This window comes from Prosopis cineraria, unplaced genomic scaffold (genome assembly GCF_029017545.1).
Source record: "Prosopis cineraria cultivar Desert tree isolate PC_DT_omini unplaced genomic scaffold, ASM2901754v1 PC4, whole genome shotgun sequence".
NCBI classification, from domain to species: Eukaryota; Viridiplantae; Streptophyta; class Magnoliopsida; order Fabales; family Fabaceae; genus Prosopis; species Prosopis cineraria.
In genome coordinates this window covers 19,387,936-19,403,592 of record NW_026555335.1, presented here as the reverse complement: position 1 = coordinate 19,403,592, position 15,657 = coordinate 19,387,936, and the positions used below count along the sequence as shown (strand labels likewise).

At 35.8% G+C, this 15,657-nt stretch overlaps 1 protein-coding gene across 1 annotated transcript; it reads right to left on the bottom strand.

Annotated features, from left to right (window-relative positions):
• Positions 1-1,789: 1,789 nt before the first annotated feature.
• Positions 1,790-2,434, bottom strand: LOC129308903 (uncharacterized). Its single transcript, XM_054950274.1, has one exon. The coding sequence runs from the start codon at positions 2,432-2,434 to the stop codon at positions 1,790-1,792; it is 645 nt and encodes a 214-aa protein (XP_054806249.1).
• Between the last annotated feature and the right edge of the window lie 13,223 nt (positions 2,435-15,657).

Sequence of the window (15,657 nt, the reverse complement as noted above, 5' to 3'; positions counted from 1 at the left end):
CACATGTAAAAAGTATAATATAAAGTGTTGTGTCTCTAATAAAGCTGATTTTACAAATAAGAAAGAATGCAATAAGGATCATGTAAGTAAGAGATTATACTTCATGAAAAGCTAGTTTATCGACTGAATAAACTATTTGGAGTCACAAGAAAGAGAGAAATTTAATAGGAGGAATCTCAAAGGAATAATAAAAAGAATCGGGACGAAAGAAGTTTCTTCAGTGGATCCTTTACAACATTTGCAACGAACTTCTATGTCACTATGAATATACGTAGTAAGAATTGATTATGTGAAGCATCTGTCCACCTTATTCCAGTAAAACACCAGTCTTTCAAACCCCTTAATATAATATTTCAGTTTGCTATAGATTTGCTTAAACCTCCCTTCTTTTGCCTTATCTTTTGCCTAGGTGCCCTTTCCGGGTTTCCAACCTAGCAGGCATCTTTGTTTGATCTCTCTTTCTCGCTTTTTTTTTTGCCTAGGTGCCCTTTTCAAGTTTTCAACCTAGCAAGCATCTTTATTTGATCTTTTTTTTTCTTTTTTTTGTTTTGTTTTATTTTTTTGCCTTAACTCTTGCCTAAGTTTCCTTTTCTGGTTTTCAACCTAGCAGGTACTTTAGCTTTAAGCAAAATATCTCTTCATAGCATCCGAATTTATAGGTTTTGACAATTCTTGTCCCTCCATATCTACCAAAATAAGGGCACCTCCTGAAAAGGCTTGCTTCACAATATAAGGGCCTGTGTATGAAGGAGCCCATTTACCTCGGCAATCTTCTTAATTCGGGAGGATTTTTTTTCAAGACTAGGTCCCCTGGCTTAAATTTTCTTGGACGCAGCTTATTATTAAAAGCCTTTGCCATCCTCTTTTGGTATAATTGTCCATGACATATGGCTGCTAATCGCTTCTCTTCTATCATGTTCAATTGTTCAAATCGAGTTTTAATCCATTCATCTTCTTCTAACATGAATTCTATGACTACCCTTAATGAGGGTATCTCTACTTCAATTAGAGTCACAGCTTCCATGCCATATACCAATGAGTATGGTGTTACCCCAGTTGACACACGCATAGTTGTGCGATACCTATAAAGAGCATAAGGAAGCATCTCATGCCAATCCTTATATGTGATTGTCATCTTTCCAATGATCTTCTTAATATTTTTATTAGCTGCCTCAACTGCCCCATTCATTTGAGGTCGATAAGGTGCTGAGTTATGGTGTTTAATCTTGAACTGTCCGCACAACTTCTGAACTTCTATCCCATTCAAATTAGGCGCATTATCTATAATAATCCATTATGGTAGGCCGTATCCACAGATAATGTTCATTTTCAAAAATCTAAGGAAAGCTTTCTGGGTAATGCTAGCAAAAGAAGCAGCCTCTATTGACTTTGTGAAATAATCGATAGCTACAAGGATGAAACGGTGCCCATTTGAGGCCTTAGGATTGATTGGACTGATAACATCAAGTCCCCATAAAGAGAAAGGCCAGGGGGCCACAAGGTTATGAAGCGGTTGAGGTGGGCCATGTATTCTATCAGCATAAATTTGGCATTTATAACACTTTTTGACATATTCAATGCAATCTCTTTCTATAGTTAGCTAAAAATAACCCTGTCTCTGAACTTGTTTGGCCTTAGTATGGCCATTAGCATGAGTTCCACATATTTCTTCATGAACCTCCTCTAAAATTTTTCGTGCATCCCTTGAGTCAACACACCGAAGCAATGTACCATCAAAAGTTCTTTTATATAGTACATCCCCACTAAGGAAGAAATTCATTACCATATGTCAAATAGTCTTCTTGTCATTTTCCATTGCCTCTAAAGGGTATTCTCCGCTTTTTACATAATTTTTTATATCATGAAACCATGGATGTGCCTTTATTTCATTTTCAATATTCAAGTAATATGCAGGATTAATTTTAGCCTCAATCCTAATTGGTTGAACGTGAATTCCACAATCTAACTTAACCATAACAGCTAGTGTCGCTAAAGCATCTGCAAATTGATTCTTATCACGAGATAAGTGGTGGAATCTCACTTTGTCAAATTTATTAATCAACTGGGTGAGATATTTTTGATATAGGATTAACTTGGAATCCTTAGTCTGCCATTCGCCAGTTGCTTGATAAATAACAAGAGCGTAATCTCCGAAAACATCAAGTTCCTTAATGCCTACTGTCACGGCAGCTTGTAAGCCATTTAAACATGCTTCATACTCAGCCATGTTGTTGGTGCAGTCAAAGCCTAATTTGATGGCTAATGGGAATTGTCTGCCCTCTAGGGATATCAACACTGCTCCTAATCTATTTCCATAAATGTTCGCTGCCCCATCAAAATACATCTTCCATTTCTCTTCCCCTCGTTCTTCCTCTTCTGCCACAAGAACATCCTCGCCTGGGAATTGAAAATTTATAGGTTGGTATTCCTCCATAGGATTTGCTGCCAAATAATCTGCAATGATACTTCCTTTAATTTACTTGCGAGTTATGTATTTCACATCATATTCTGAGAGTATTACCTGCCACTTAGAAACTTGACCTGACACATGAGGACTCTTAAAAATATATTTTATTGGATCCATTCGTGAAATCAACCATGTGGTGTAATACAACATGTATTGCCTTAGACGTTGAGTAACCCATACTAAACCATAATATGTCTTTTCAATTAATGAATAGCGTGATTCACAATCAGTGACCTTCTTACTCAAATAATAAATTGCTTTTTCCTTTTTGCCAGCTTCATCAAGTTGCCCTAGCATTGCACCCACGGATGTAGGTCTTATGGTTAAGTAAAGAAATAAAGGCCGACTAGGTATTGGAGGTACTAATAGTGGAGGGTTCAATAAGTAGTCCTTAATCTTGTCAAAAGCTTGCTGACAATGTTCATCCCATTGTCAGTATGATTTTTTCGTAATAATTTAAAAAGTGGCTCACAAGTGGCAGTTAGATTGGCTATGAATCTAGATATATAATTCAAGTGCCCTAAAAATCTACGAACCTCTCTCTCTATTTGTGGCGGCCTCATGTCGTGGATTGCTTTGACCTTATCAGGATCTACCTCTATGCCCTTCTTACTGATAATAAAACCTAACAATTTTCCTGATGAGGCTCCGAATACACATTTATTAGGGTTTACCCTGAGCTTATATTTACGCAAGCGTTCAAACAACTTTCAAAGAACTACTACATGGCTTTCATCCTCAGCAAACTTAGCTACCATGTCATCCACATATACCTCAATCTCCTTATGCATCATATCATGAAACAGTGTTAGCATAGCTCGTTGATAAGTTGCACCCGCATTCTTTAATCCAAAGGGCATCATCACCTTATAGCAAAAGGTACCCCAAGGTGTAATAAAAGTAGTTTTATGTTTGTCCTCCACGTGCATAGGAATCTGGTTGTATCCTGAATAACCATCCATGAAGGAATATCTATAACTGCGTGCTATATTATCCACAAGCACATCAATATGCGGTAAAGGAAAGTCATCCTTAGGGCTAGCACGATCCAAGTCCCTATAATCCACACACATTCTAACTCGTCCATCCTTTTTTGGTACTGGAACAATGTTTGCAACCCATTGTGGATATTTGACTACTTCCAAGAATCCGGCTTCCCATTGTTTCTTTACTTCTTTTCTAATTTTAAGTGACATATCAGGGCTCATTCTTCGCAATTTTTGCTTTTTAAGTTTACTATCAGGATGTAAAGGTAGCCTATGAGCAGCAATCTTTGAATCAATCCCTGGCATATCCAAGTATGACCATGCAAACACATCAAGGTACTCTCGAAACAAACTAATCATCTCTTCTTTCTCTGGATTATCAATAATTTTTAACTCCTTTTTATCTTCCTCCATCCCTAAATTTACAATTTCAATCGACTCCTCGTGTGACATGATGCCTCGTTCAGAAGATTCTAACATTTTTGCAAAGATTAGGGGCGTTTCTTCATCTTCATCAATTTCATAATCTTATGTATCCATAGTGAAACATAGTTCATTCAAATTATGCTCAGGAACCAATGAATTAGACAGGAGTTTCGAGAATTCTAATTCCCTGGAAAATTATCGTGTAAGGTGAATGAGTATTTATACGTATAAGGTGCAAATAAGAATATAAGAAAAATACTATAGATGGAGAGAGAAAGAGTGGATAATGAAAGAAAAGAAAGAAAGAAAGAAAAATGAATGAAATGACAAAGAAACAAAATATTACATTCATTCTTTAAATAAAGTTCAGGAGTACACAAATTAACCTAAAAAGTGAAACAACACATTGAAATATTACTTTAGTGACATGACATCAACAATCTCCTTAGATTCCTAGTTGCCCAACTCTTTTACTGGTGTGTCTGGCTGTATCCATTCCTCCTTTGAGCTTCCTTTGTATTCTTTACTCATCATAGCTATAAAACCATTTGGATTGATTATCTCTGTAGGTGATGGAAAGGTTTCACGAATATGTGGGATTTCTTGCTTATGTTGCTTCTTTCCTTTATTCAACTTCATTTGCCTCGTCATTGATGCTTCTAAAGAAGGCTCATATCCTAGACCTTGACGTTTTAGGTTTTCTGGGAGTATTATTGGTTCTTTTATCCCTTGTAACTTTATTCCCAATCCTTTTCCCGATTTAAATCCATGGTTCTTCATGATCTTAGCCACGACTTGATTCACCTCCTCACTTGACTAGTCAATCTCAATAAACTCAAGGTTTTGATATGCACTTTCAAATGATTGCTCAGTATTCTCAATATAAGGCACCGCACTTGGCTTACTAATTATCAGTTCTTCTTCTCCTCTTATGGTAATAAGTCTTCCATCATTAATGTATTTGAGTCTTTAGTGTAGAGTCGAGGGTACAGCCCCAGCATCATGAATCCAGGGTCTACCAAGTAACATGGTATATACAGTATCGATGTTTATAACTTGAAATTCTACTACGAAAGTACTTGATCCAATTTGTAATGGAAGGCAGACATTGCCTATAACTTCTCGTCTTGTCCCATCAAATGCCCTAATTACCACGTCGCTATGTTTCATACAAGATGCATCAACAGGTAAAAGTTCCATGGCAGATCGAGGTAAGACATTTAAGGCAGAACCCCCATCAATCAATACTTTGGCTATTACATAACCATGGCACTTCAAAGTAATGTGGAGCGCCTTTGGGCGTTGAGAAGCTGTCGAGAAGATCTCATCTTCGGAGAATGCAATTAATGTAGAGTTTTTCACAGCATTAACTAGATTAACCACTTTCTCAGGAGTTATGTTTGGGCATATATAAGCCTCATTTAGAACCTTTTGTAAAGCCTTTCGATGTACTTTAAAACTGAAAATGAGGGACAATATTGAAATTCATGCTGGGGTCTTATTCAGTTGTTCCACAATGTTATATTCCCTTTACTTCATGATCTTTAAAAATTCATCAGTCCCTTCTTCTTTGCTTTTCATGGTATACTCTTTAGTGCCTGAGCTTTCTCCAACTTCTAAACCCTTACCCCCTAGCGTATAGGTTTCGTTGGCGTAAATTCGACCACTTAGTGTAATTCCACTAACAGTAATGTCAACATTACTAGCTTTGTTTAGTGTCCCTTGATCACGAGGGCCTTCAATTCTTAAGCCATAATTTTGGGGTACAGCATGATTGCTATGATATGGGAATGGTGCTGGTACGTGAAGGAGAGCAATAGGTTTCTTGTTATTGACATTATGAGATGTTTTGCCAATAAGCAAAAAAGATTTTTCTGCTGATTCCTTCACTTCATAAATTGGCTTATTTATCGAAAAGGATGAATTTTCTCCTTCTGCAGCTTGTAACTCCTTATTGATTACAAAAATATGTAACCTTCCCATCTAATGCACATACATTTCTCGTATTTTTTTTTCAATGCCCACAATCCCTAATATCATCATTTTTTGAGCTAACTCTTTGAAAGGAATACATTTTTCAATTTCATGACCTATAACCTCTTGGTGATATTCACAAAAATCAAACATAGCTCGAGAAGTTCTTTCATTGCTCCTAAAGCTTTGCTAGATGCAGCCTAACTCTCTTAAGTGCTCATACAGCTGCTTCATGGTGCAAGGAATGTCCTCTACTGCTTTTGAGAGGCTAATGTCATTATCTATCATGGCAACTAGCTTTCCTTTCTCATGTTCAGGTAGGGGATTGCTGGTGATATTAGGATTACTACCTGTCTTAATCCCAATATGATTGTTATCTAATAGAAGAAGCACATGTCTTCTGAAAGCATCACATTTATCAATAGAGTGGCCAGCCACCCCCATATGATATTCACATGTTGCGTTTGGATCATACCAAGCTGGGAAAGGTGGTTAGAGAGGTTTAATAGGTTAAGGCCCCATAAGATTCTTTGCAACCAAATCTTTATACAACTCTGTTCGTGTAACATTAAAGTTTAGTAATGGGCGCTCGTCCTGAGGTGGCCTTACTGGTCTTGCTCTAATATGGTGTTGATTACCCATTTGATGATTAAATTGAGCATTTGGAGGAGTATGATAAAATTCTGCCCTTGGTCATGTTGAATCAAATCGTGCAAAGTTGTTTGGTTGGGAATACGAAGGGTTATGGATGCAATTGAAGGATTGTTGGTAGGGTCCTTGCACGTAATTGATGTCTCCTTCCTTTTTCTTCCCCACTTGTGCTTTCTTGGCTTCTGAGGGTGTATTTTCTAATCTTCCTCTCCATATGCTTGTATTAATTCATTCACCTACTTCAATAAGATTAGAAAAATCTCAAGCCTGTGTTCCTAACATAATCTTATGATAAGGATCAGCGAGAGCATTAATAAAATAAGTTCATAACTCTGACTCAATTAGAGGAGGTTGAACTTCAGAGGCAACTGATCTCCATCTTTGGGCATATTCCTTAAAAGTCTTATCAGCCTTCTTCTTCATCCCTTTTAACTGTTCCCTTGTTGGGGCTATGCTTAGGTTAAACCTGTATTGTTTCATGAATGACCCAACCATATCACCCCACTTCTTATATTTGGAGCGATCAGATTTCATAAACCACCTTAATGCACTCCCTGTGAGACTTTCCTGGAAGAAATTGATGAGGAACTTTTCTTCCCTTGACCAAACTGACATCTTTGTGCAGTAAGTAACCAAATGATATTCAGGATCACCACTACCATCATACTTGGTGAAGTCTAGTACTTTAAACTTTTTTAGAACAGTCACTTCCGGTGGTAAGCAAAGTTCGTCAATCTTAAGGGATCCCCAGGTGACTGGACCTTGTAAAGCCCGAAGTTGATCCTTCATTTCTGACATCTCTTCTTTCCAGCTATCCTTAGAATTGTCTTCCATGCCTTTTAGTGATGCATTATTAAAACCTTCAGTTAGATCTATAATCGGAATGTTATATGTATATACTTCTCCCTTATTCCACTCTTGGGTAGGTTGTTCAGGGGATTTCGCTATAGGATCAATCCTTCTACCGACTGCTGTATTATTAACAACCCCCCTTGTGGCTGTAAAGACTCATTTCCTTGGTTTTCACTAGGAGGTTAGGGGTTACTAGTGTTAGCTATCCCACTTGCATTCATATTTTACAACAACTTCATCATTTCACCCATTTGAGCTTGTATAAGGGTCACTTGATTTTTCAAAGATGATACTTGTAACATCCCGAAATTTTAAGACTCGGATTTATAAAGATAAAATAAAATAAAATATCTATAATTAAATTAAAATTTAGAATAATTTGATAGAGGTCCAGAGTTTGAATTTTACTAAGTAAAAGTTTAGTTTTATTTGATTTTTAACTATGGGAAAAATTACCAAAGTTGACCCGGGCTTTTGTGCAATAATAAAAAATGTTGGGTCATTTCTTGTAATTTTCCCCAAACTTTTAAATCAGCTTTTATAAGAGGAAAACCAGACCAAAAACGCAGAAAAGAAAACAAGGAAAGAAAGGAAAAACGTATGAGAGGGAGAGAGGAAAAAGAGAAGAGAAAGAGAGGGAGTTAGGCTTGGATTTAGGAGTCTTTGCGACCGTTGCGAGCTCGGCTACACGATAGGTAAACTCCCTACTTCAATCCTCTTCTCTTTCTCTTGATTTTCTTCAATTTTTGGAAGAGAAAATTTTGAATTTTGATCCCAAAGGCTTTATTCTTGTAAGCTTTTGTTTATTTGGATTCTAGGGAGCATGTTTTGAGTTTCTATATAGTGATCTAATGTTTTGAGTGAATAATTGGATGAAAAGAGGTGTTTTGGGCACAAAATAAACCTTGAGAAATTGGGTTTTTGCTCCTCAATGGTTTAAGCCTATTGATTTAGTTATAATTTTGCTATTTGAGCCCAATAAGATTTAAATTAAGGTTTGGTTTTCATTATAAGGGCTAATGGTGAAAGTTGGTGACACTAAATGAAGGTTTTTAATTGATAAAAATTATATAAATTGAAAATTAGCCTAGTGATGGCTAATAAATGGTTTTGGTGGTTAAGTGATACTATGTGAATGGTTGGTTTAATATATGGACCATTAGGGTGAATTATGACTCATTGACCTAAGTTGTGTGGTATGAGTTATAGTCTTCATTAATGCTATTTGTCATGATAAGTGATGTGGATCACTTATATGTTGTAGAAAATTGTTGGTGGAACTTATTGAGAAGTAAGGAACAAGCTGAGCCCTATTTTGTACAAAGAGAACCCTTTTAGTACCAAAGGGTTGAGGTAACAGGGGAATTTATATTTCTTATTACTTTGTTTTAGCTATTTTTGAATAAATATTACTAGTTATCATGCATTACATGTTTTAAAAGATTAAATGTGCTTTATAAGGGGTTATGGGGTACTACTTTGATTATAGTGCAAATATGTTTTCTAATTGTTTAATAACAATGTTTTTATGGAAATGAGATTTATAAATATTATACTACTTTAGAGTGTTGAATGGTCAATACTCAGGAAAGGTAGACAAGAGTAAAAGGCATGATCTCGGTGGGAGTTTACCAATGAGAAGGTGTGGATTTTTGATATTCTATGACACACTGTCAGTACTCAGTGTTGTCTTACATATTATGGGCTCAGTGCACTAAAGTGGTTAGTGTATTGAGTGTTCGACACCTCTCAGTGGGGGAAGGAATCCAACATATGAAGTGTGAGGTTGAGTGCCTAGGCCAAGGTAGCCCTCACATGGAAAGTAAGTTGGGCTGGCTCTGGGAGGGAGTTAGCTTCAACTGCTTAGGATTCACGTCGAAGGGGCATAGGAGGTTCGGTGGATTAGATCATGCCTTAGATTATGTTTTGTGCCTATGGAGGTACAAGTAGGTATAAGGTTTACCTGCGAATTAAAGAGTGCCAGGGGGCATTCTGTTAGTCATGAATGGCCATACCGGCCTAAGTCATGCATTCATGCATTTTAAATGGCTAAATTATATACTATGTTGAATTTATTATTCATTTATTTAATTATGGCTTACTTTGTAATAATCAATATAGATTTCACTGTTACTGAGACTGTGGTTGTCTCACCCCTTTCTTTTCAATATTCTAGGTCCAGGCGAAGGATCCAGTGGTGGACGGGGAAAAGAGCAAAGCTAGGGGTTTGCTTGTGATTTGTAAAAACTGCAACCCCTTTCTTTTGAGCAAATATATTGTAATGTATTTAAGATTAGGGTGCCAGTAGGATATGATTATGTATGTATGTGTGAATATGTGTGGATTGTGTGCTTGTGTATGAATTTTTATCTGTTTGCAGACTTGTGGCTAGGAAACTTGGTTATGGCGTGTGGTTTTGATGGATTTACTTAGTAGACCAAGTTTCTATTACAAGCAAATCTTTATTTTGATATATATGTGATTTTATAAGCAAATGTAAAGTGGTTGCATTGCAAATGGTGTGCTATGGGCGAACATACACCTTGGATAGAGAGAGTGGGTGTGTGGGCCCCACAAGGAGCTCTGAGCCAAGTGAAAATGTTTAGCATATATATTTATATAAATACATGGTATTTGGATTGATTTGTGACCACTCTTGTATGATTTGTACATTTTGGGGGTTTAGGGTCCATTTTGGAAAATGGCACCCGGGTGGTTAAATTTTGATGTATGAGGTTTTTCCATCATTTGAATGTTCTATCAGGTGTTTTTAATCTTATTTGATGTGTCCAAAGTGTTCCCACAGGTTGTGACCATTAGGATGAGATTTGGATAATTTTGAAAATGGTTTTTACCAAAAAGCTGCACTTTTGCATCTGGGTGTCTAAATCTTAATCCGACCGTTGGTTTTCTCTAAAATTTGGGTCACAAGTAAAACCTTTTATAAGCTTCGTGTGGGCTTTGAAATCACATCGATCGGATATCGGACGGAGAAATGACGCACTTCGGAATTTGGTCTGGAGGTGCTGTCATGACAGCATTAAATTGCTGTCATGACAGCTACAGTGTTGAAGTTGTAACCTGTGTAAATTCAATCCGTCCGTTGAATCTTTTCAAAATTTAGTATGCTAATAGTATTCTTTAAAAGTGACATGTGGGCTTTAGAATCACTCCGATCGGAGATCAGATGATGAAATGGTGCACCCCAAAAGTTAGTCCGGAGGTGCTGTCATGACAGCTTTTTAGCTGTCATGACAGCAAAAATAGTCAATCTTTTAACATGTCTAATTTTAATCCGACCGTTGGATCTTTTTGAAATTTGGTACACTTATAATACCCTTTGAATGTGACGTGTGAGCTTTAAAATTACTTCAATCGGAGGTCGAATGACGGAACAGCGCCTCCTGGAAGTTGGCCCAGGAGGGCTGTCATGACAGCAATAAATTACTGTCATGACAGCATCTTTTTATTCCATTTTCGTCTAACTTGCTTCCGTGCGCTATAGGTAGAACCTATAATTATTTTTAAGGTTTTAAATGATTTATTTCTTAAGTTGGTTAGAGGATCAACTCCTTAACCACACTTAGTTTGTTTGAATTATGTGATTTTTGGATAACACTCAAGGCAAGTGTTACAATACTTCTTCTTCCATTCTTTCCTCATGCTCAAGGTCATGAACCTCCATTGCCATAGCCTTAACTCGAGCACGAGTCAAATAAACTCGGGTAGGGTGATGAGTTTGGTTAAACGAATTCTTTACCGGAGCAATGTTATCTTCCTGATTAAAAATAAATAAATAAATTATAAATCTTTTTTTTAAATGGAAATTAGTGGATTGTCACTTAGAGTTGACATACAAAATACTAGGTCACTTGAATGCGAATCACCACTTGTTTGAAGAATTATCATAGTTTCCTTATTCTCTTAAGATATGTATTGTATTCATAAGAATATAAGGTTGGCAATCAATTCATAAGAACTCTAGTTTCTTTATAAATGATGTCCATTACAAAAGAGAATCTCTTGGTGCAAAATACAAGCAGCCCAAACATTTTACATATAATTCCCTCACATCACCATGATTGTGCTCATACCCTTATTTCCCCCATGACATCATCATATAGCATAATGAAATCTGACATTTCTGCTGAAGTATTAAAGGGATGGCTCATGTGCTCTGCTTGTGTGTAAACCTCCTAGAATCTTGGAATGGTTATATTTGCCAATTAATCCAACTTTCAGCTCGATCCCTCCATTTTCTACCTCTTCTGCTTTTCTAGAATAAAGTGTCCTCCAATCATCTAATGCGTCAGTTTGTTGGTGTATTTGTTCTATCAAATTTTGAATTGTGCCAGATGTATCTCTTCTAACTGCAGCTAATTCATTTGCCTTTGCCTCCAATTGCTTAGTAACCATTTCCACCTTTTGTGATAAACTCTTTAAAGGACGAAGGGCTTGTACTTCATTATTGAGAGCGTCCCTTTCTTTAGTGACCTTTATCAACTTGATCCAGTTATCCTTCACCACTTGATCATGCTCTTTAAGTTGTATATGCATGTCACACATTACGCGTTTGAGCTTCAAATTCTCCTTTTTCAATTGATCTATCTTTGTACTCTCTTGCCATGTATCTTGTCTCTTCATCCTTTGTATTTGCTCTTGTAAGGAAGTATACTCATGTTGTAGGTAGGTTAAAGCTTCTTTGTTCTCTTGATCTGCTTTGGTCAATCTTTCTATCTCCTCACCCCTTCTTTCGAATTGTCTCGTTAACTCCTTCTGTGCTTCTGTTGTGTCACTGCTAAGCAAAGGATCAAGGTGAGCAAACGCTGGATTAGCTCCCTAAATTCTTTTTGTTGACCAAGTTAGATAATCTTCATCTGCCCTTATCAGACGCACCCCTAACTCCGTCTTTCCTCTATATAGAACTTTACCCCATGCATTTGCCACCTTTTGGCTTAGATTCTTAGTTGTGGCATCATCATGAAGAAATTGAATTCTCTGAACTTCTTCTCCTGAAGGAATTTTTTATTGGAAACCCAGTTGTCTCAATAATAATATAGGATTGTAGTTTATTCCTCCCTGCGGCCCCATGAGTGGAACATTTAAGAAATCCCCGCATTGATAAATTATTTTCTCATTGCTCCACCATATCAATTTCCAATAAACTCTTCCTTCTTGAAGTTGATTAAAAACTTCACTCCACCCTTTTTGGTCTAATATGGTCCTGCCTTCTTTATTCTTGAATGGAGTAAGTGGATTATAGGAATCATGCCATTTCCCTTCTTGGAATTCTTTTCCGTACAAGTGATTCATAACCCACACATTTAATAAGTGAAGGCAACACCTCAATCTTCCCTTTTTCTTGGCATGGCAGTGGCTTAAAGTCATGTAGGTTTCTGCTAGAATTGCTGGTACAAGGTTAATTTGGTGATATTCTACCATGTAAAATACACTGATTGCATGTAAATCAATTATCCCTATAACAAATGGGAATAGAATTACTCCATAAATTACCATAGCAAAAACCCTATTGAAAACAATCTATCTTTTCTGCTCAGCCAATTTGACTAAGTATTTCTCCATAAATGCCCTTGAAATCCCCTCCTCCTTTCCTGGACAAAGCAATTTGACCTCCTCAATATTTAGGTCAAGAAGCTTGGCAATTTGATTTTTTGATGGTAGATATCCTGGGTATTTATAGACTTGATCTCCTTCCTCAAGAGGCATCCCTAAGAAAGCTCCATATTCCTCTATTGTAGGAGCGAGTTGAAAGTCTGGGAATGTAAAACATCTCAATGTATCATCCCAATACTGCCCCAAAACAATTATGGCATCAGTTTGAACTAGTACGTAAAGCAAGTCCAAAAGATCCTCATATTTCTTCCTAAAATCAGATAATGAATTCCTTTTGATGTGTCGAGAAAGTTCTTTCAAGTCGTCTAATGTTTCCATCATTGCCTCCAACCTTATTCCCTTGCCTCTATACACTACTCCCGTTGGAATTGCATCCATGACATTCATTGTGCTTTTCACTTGTATGCTAACCTTTCTTAACAATCCACTTTATTTCTTATTAAAATAAGAAATGAAAAGCAAATGAAAAGGTACTATATCACAAATATAATTTAATCATAGCTTCTATCAATTCAAATCCTTATTGAATTTCAGGGGAATAAAAATTAGAGTTTATTTTATAGGAGATGGAGTATTTTCACAATTATAGTTAATGTTTTTTTTATAAGCCTAATTAATTAATACTAACTTATTAACAATCTTACTCACTTCTCTGATTCCTTACTACTCCTTAAGAAAAAAAAATGCCTATCAATTAAATGACATATATATATATATATATATTACTGATGGCTTTTATAGAATATTCATAATCTAAATATTATCTTTTAATATTGATAAATTCGCTATCTATTCTTTGTTTAAGGAAATGACGTGGAACAAAGTTTTTTTTTACATGAAATATCATCCTTAGGCAGGATATCTCAGGAGCACTTTATCCACATACTATAGGGATACTACCAAGCTTGACTTATTATGTGCAAAGTTCTTGGTTTGATCTAACAATCCTAGCATGGGCAACCAAGCTGCTTCCACCATAAAGATAGAAACCCTATTTAATAAATTTATTCCTCCGAGAGCTTTTCAACCCTTCAGGGAGTAAACTTAATAAATAAGTAACAACTCGGGCGAAGTTTTCATAGTAATCTCCGGGAATATGAACATTCCTCAGGAAAACCGTTACCAACTTCTGCTAACCTAAGGCTTCCTTAGACCCGGGTATAGCGCCCGTTATGTGTGTGAGGGTAAGTGTATGCAAATCTGATATTCCCTATCCCTTATCTACCAATCAAGTCAAACGAAGAGATAAATATATGTACAAATAAGAGTCTTCTATCCTAGAATTCATTCTGCCTATTATCTATCCTAAGATATGTTATAAAACAAATTAAAAGACAGAGAAGAGAAATAATAAGGGAAAAAGCAGACAAAAATTAAAAAGGATACTAGTAAAAAAGCAAAACCATATTATATTTTGAACATAACAAACTTATATAGGTTTGACTCTCTAACTCCCCAGTGGAGTCGCCAACTGTCACACCTGGAAATGCGACGTGGACGACGCGAGAGCGGAGGTTCCCGACCTTCGGAAGGGAGACCGGAGAAATGAGAGTTGCTACCAAGATTTTGAGGAAAATCTCGGGAAACCGTTTAAAGGTGAATAAGAGTGGTCTGCAAAACAGAAAATAGGTTCGGGAGTCAACTGAGTGTGGGGAAGGTGTTAGGCACCCCATAACACCCGTTCGTAAGAACGGTTACCTGAAGTTTGTTGTGCTATATAAATATGGTTTTAAAATTATTTTAATTATCCCTTTTATATTCATGTGTTTGATATAAAAAAATAAGAATTAAGCGAGAAATGTTTATTTATTTATGGGGAGGACTTGACTCAGAATCTGGCTCTGAGGCCTACGTACCCTGTGATAGGGATCAAAATCCACGTAGTTCGGGCTTGGTAATTGTTTGTGGGTGAAAATATATTTTTTTGAAGAGAAATTAATTAGAAATAATTCACCATTTTGCAAGTAAAACAATTTATGAATTTTTGATATGCGTGTTTTAAGTTGCAAAAAGTAATTTAATTTCAACTATTTTCTCAAATGTTTTTTAAATTTTTGGAATAAAGAAAAGAAAAGGGTTTAAAAATTATTTTTATTTTTATTTTTATATTTATGATGGGAATTAAATCGCAATACTTGCAGAGCCTTATTGACTTTTACGGTAATACAATTATTCTTTATATCTGTAGAGAATTCAAACTCTCACACGATAAAAGAGTTTAACAACTTAGTTTATTTACTTAAATTTTTAAATATTAATAATATCATTATTTTTTTAGTGCATTCACACATATATACCTTTTTTTTTTTTAAAGACTCTTAATCATCATACCTGTAAAGCCTTATTGACTTTTACGGTAATAGGATTATCTTAAATATCTGCAGGGATTCAAAATCCTCACACTATAAAGGATTAAATATTATATATTTTAATGTGTAATTATACAATTTGCATTTTAAATATAGAAATCTTAATCGCTATACCTGCGAAGTCTCATTGACTTTCACGGTAAGATAATTATTCTAGAGGTCTATGGATATTCAAGAATCTCATATGACCAAAAGACATAATTGGAAAATATAATTATACTATAAATTCATTAATTAAATTAATTAAAATTATAAAAACCATATTATATTTTATTTGCAAAAATTCATTTATTTATTT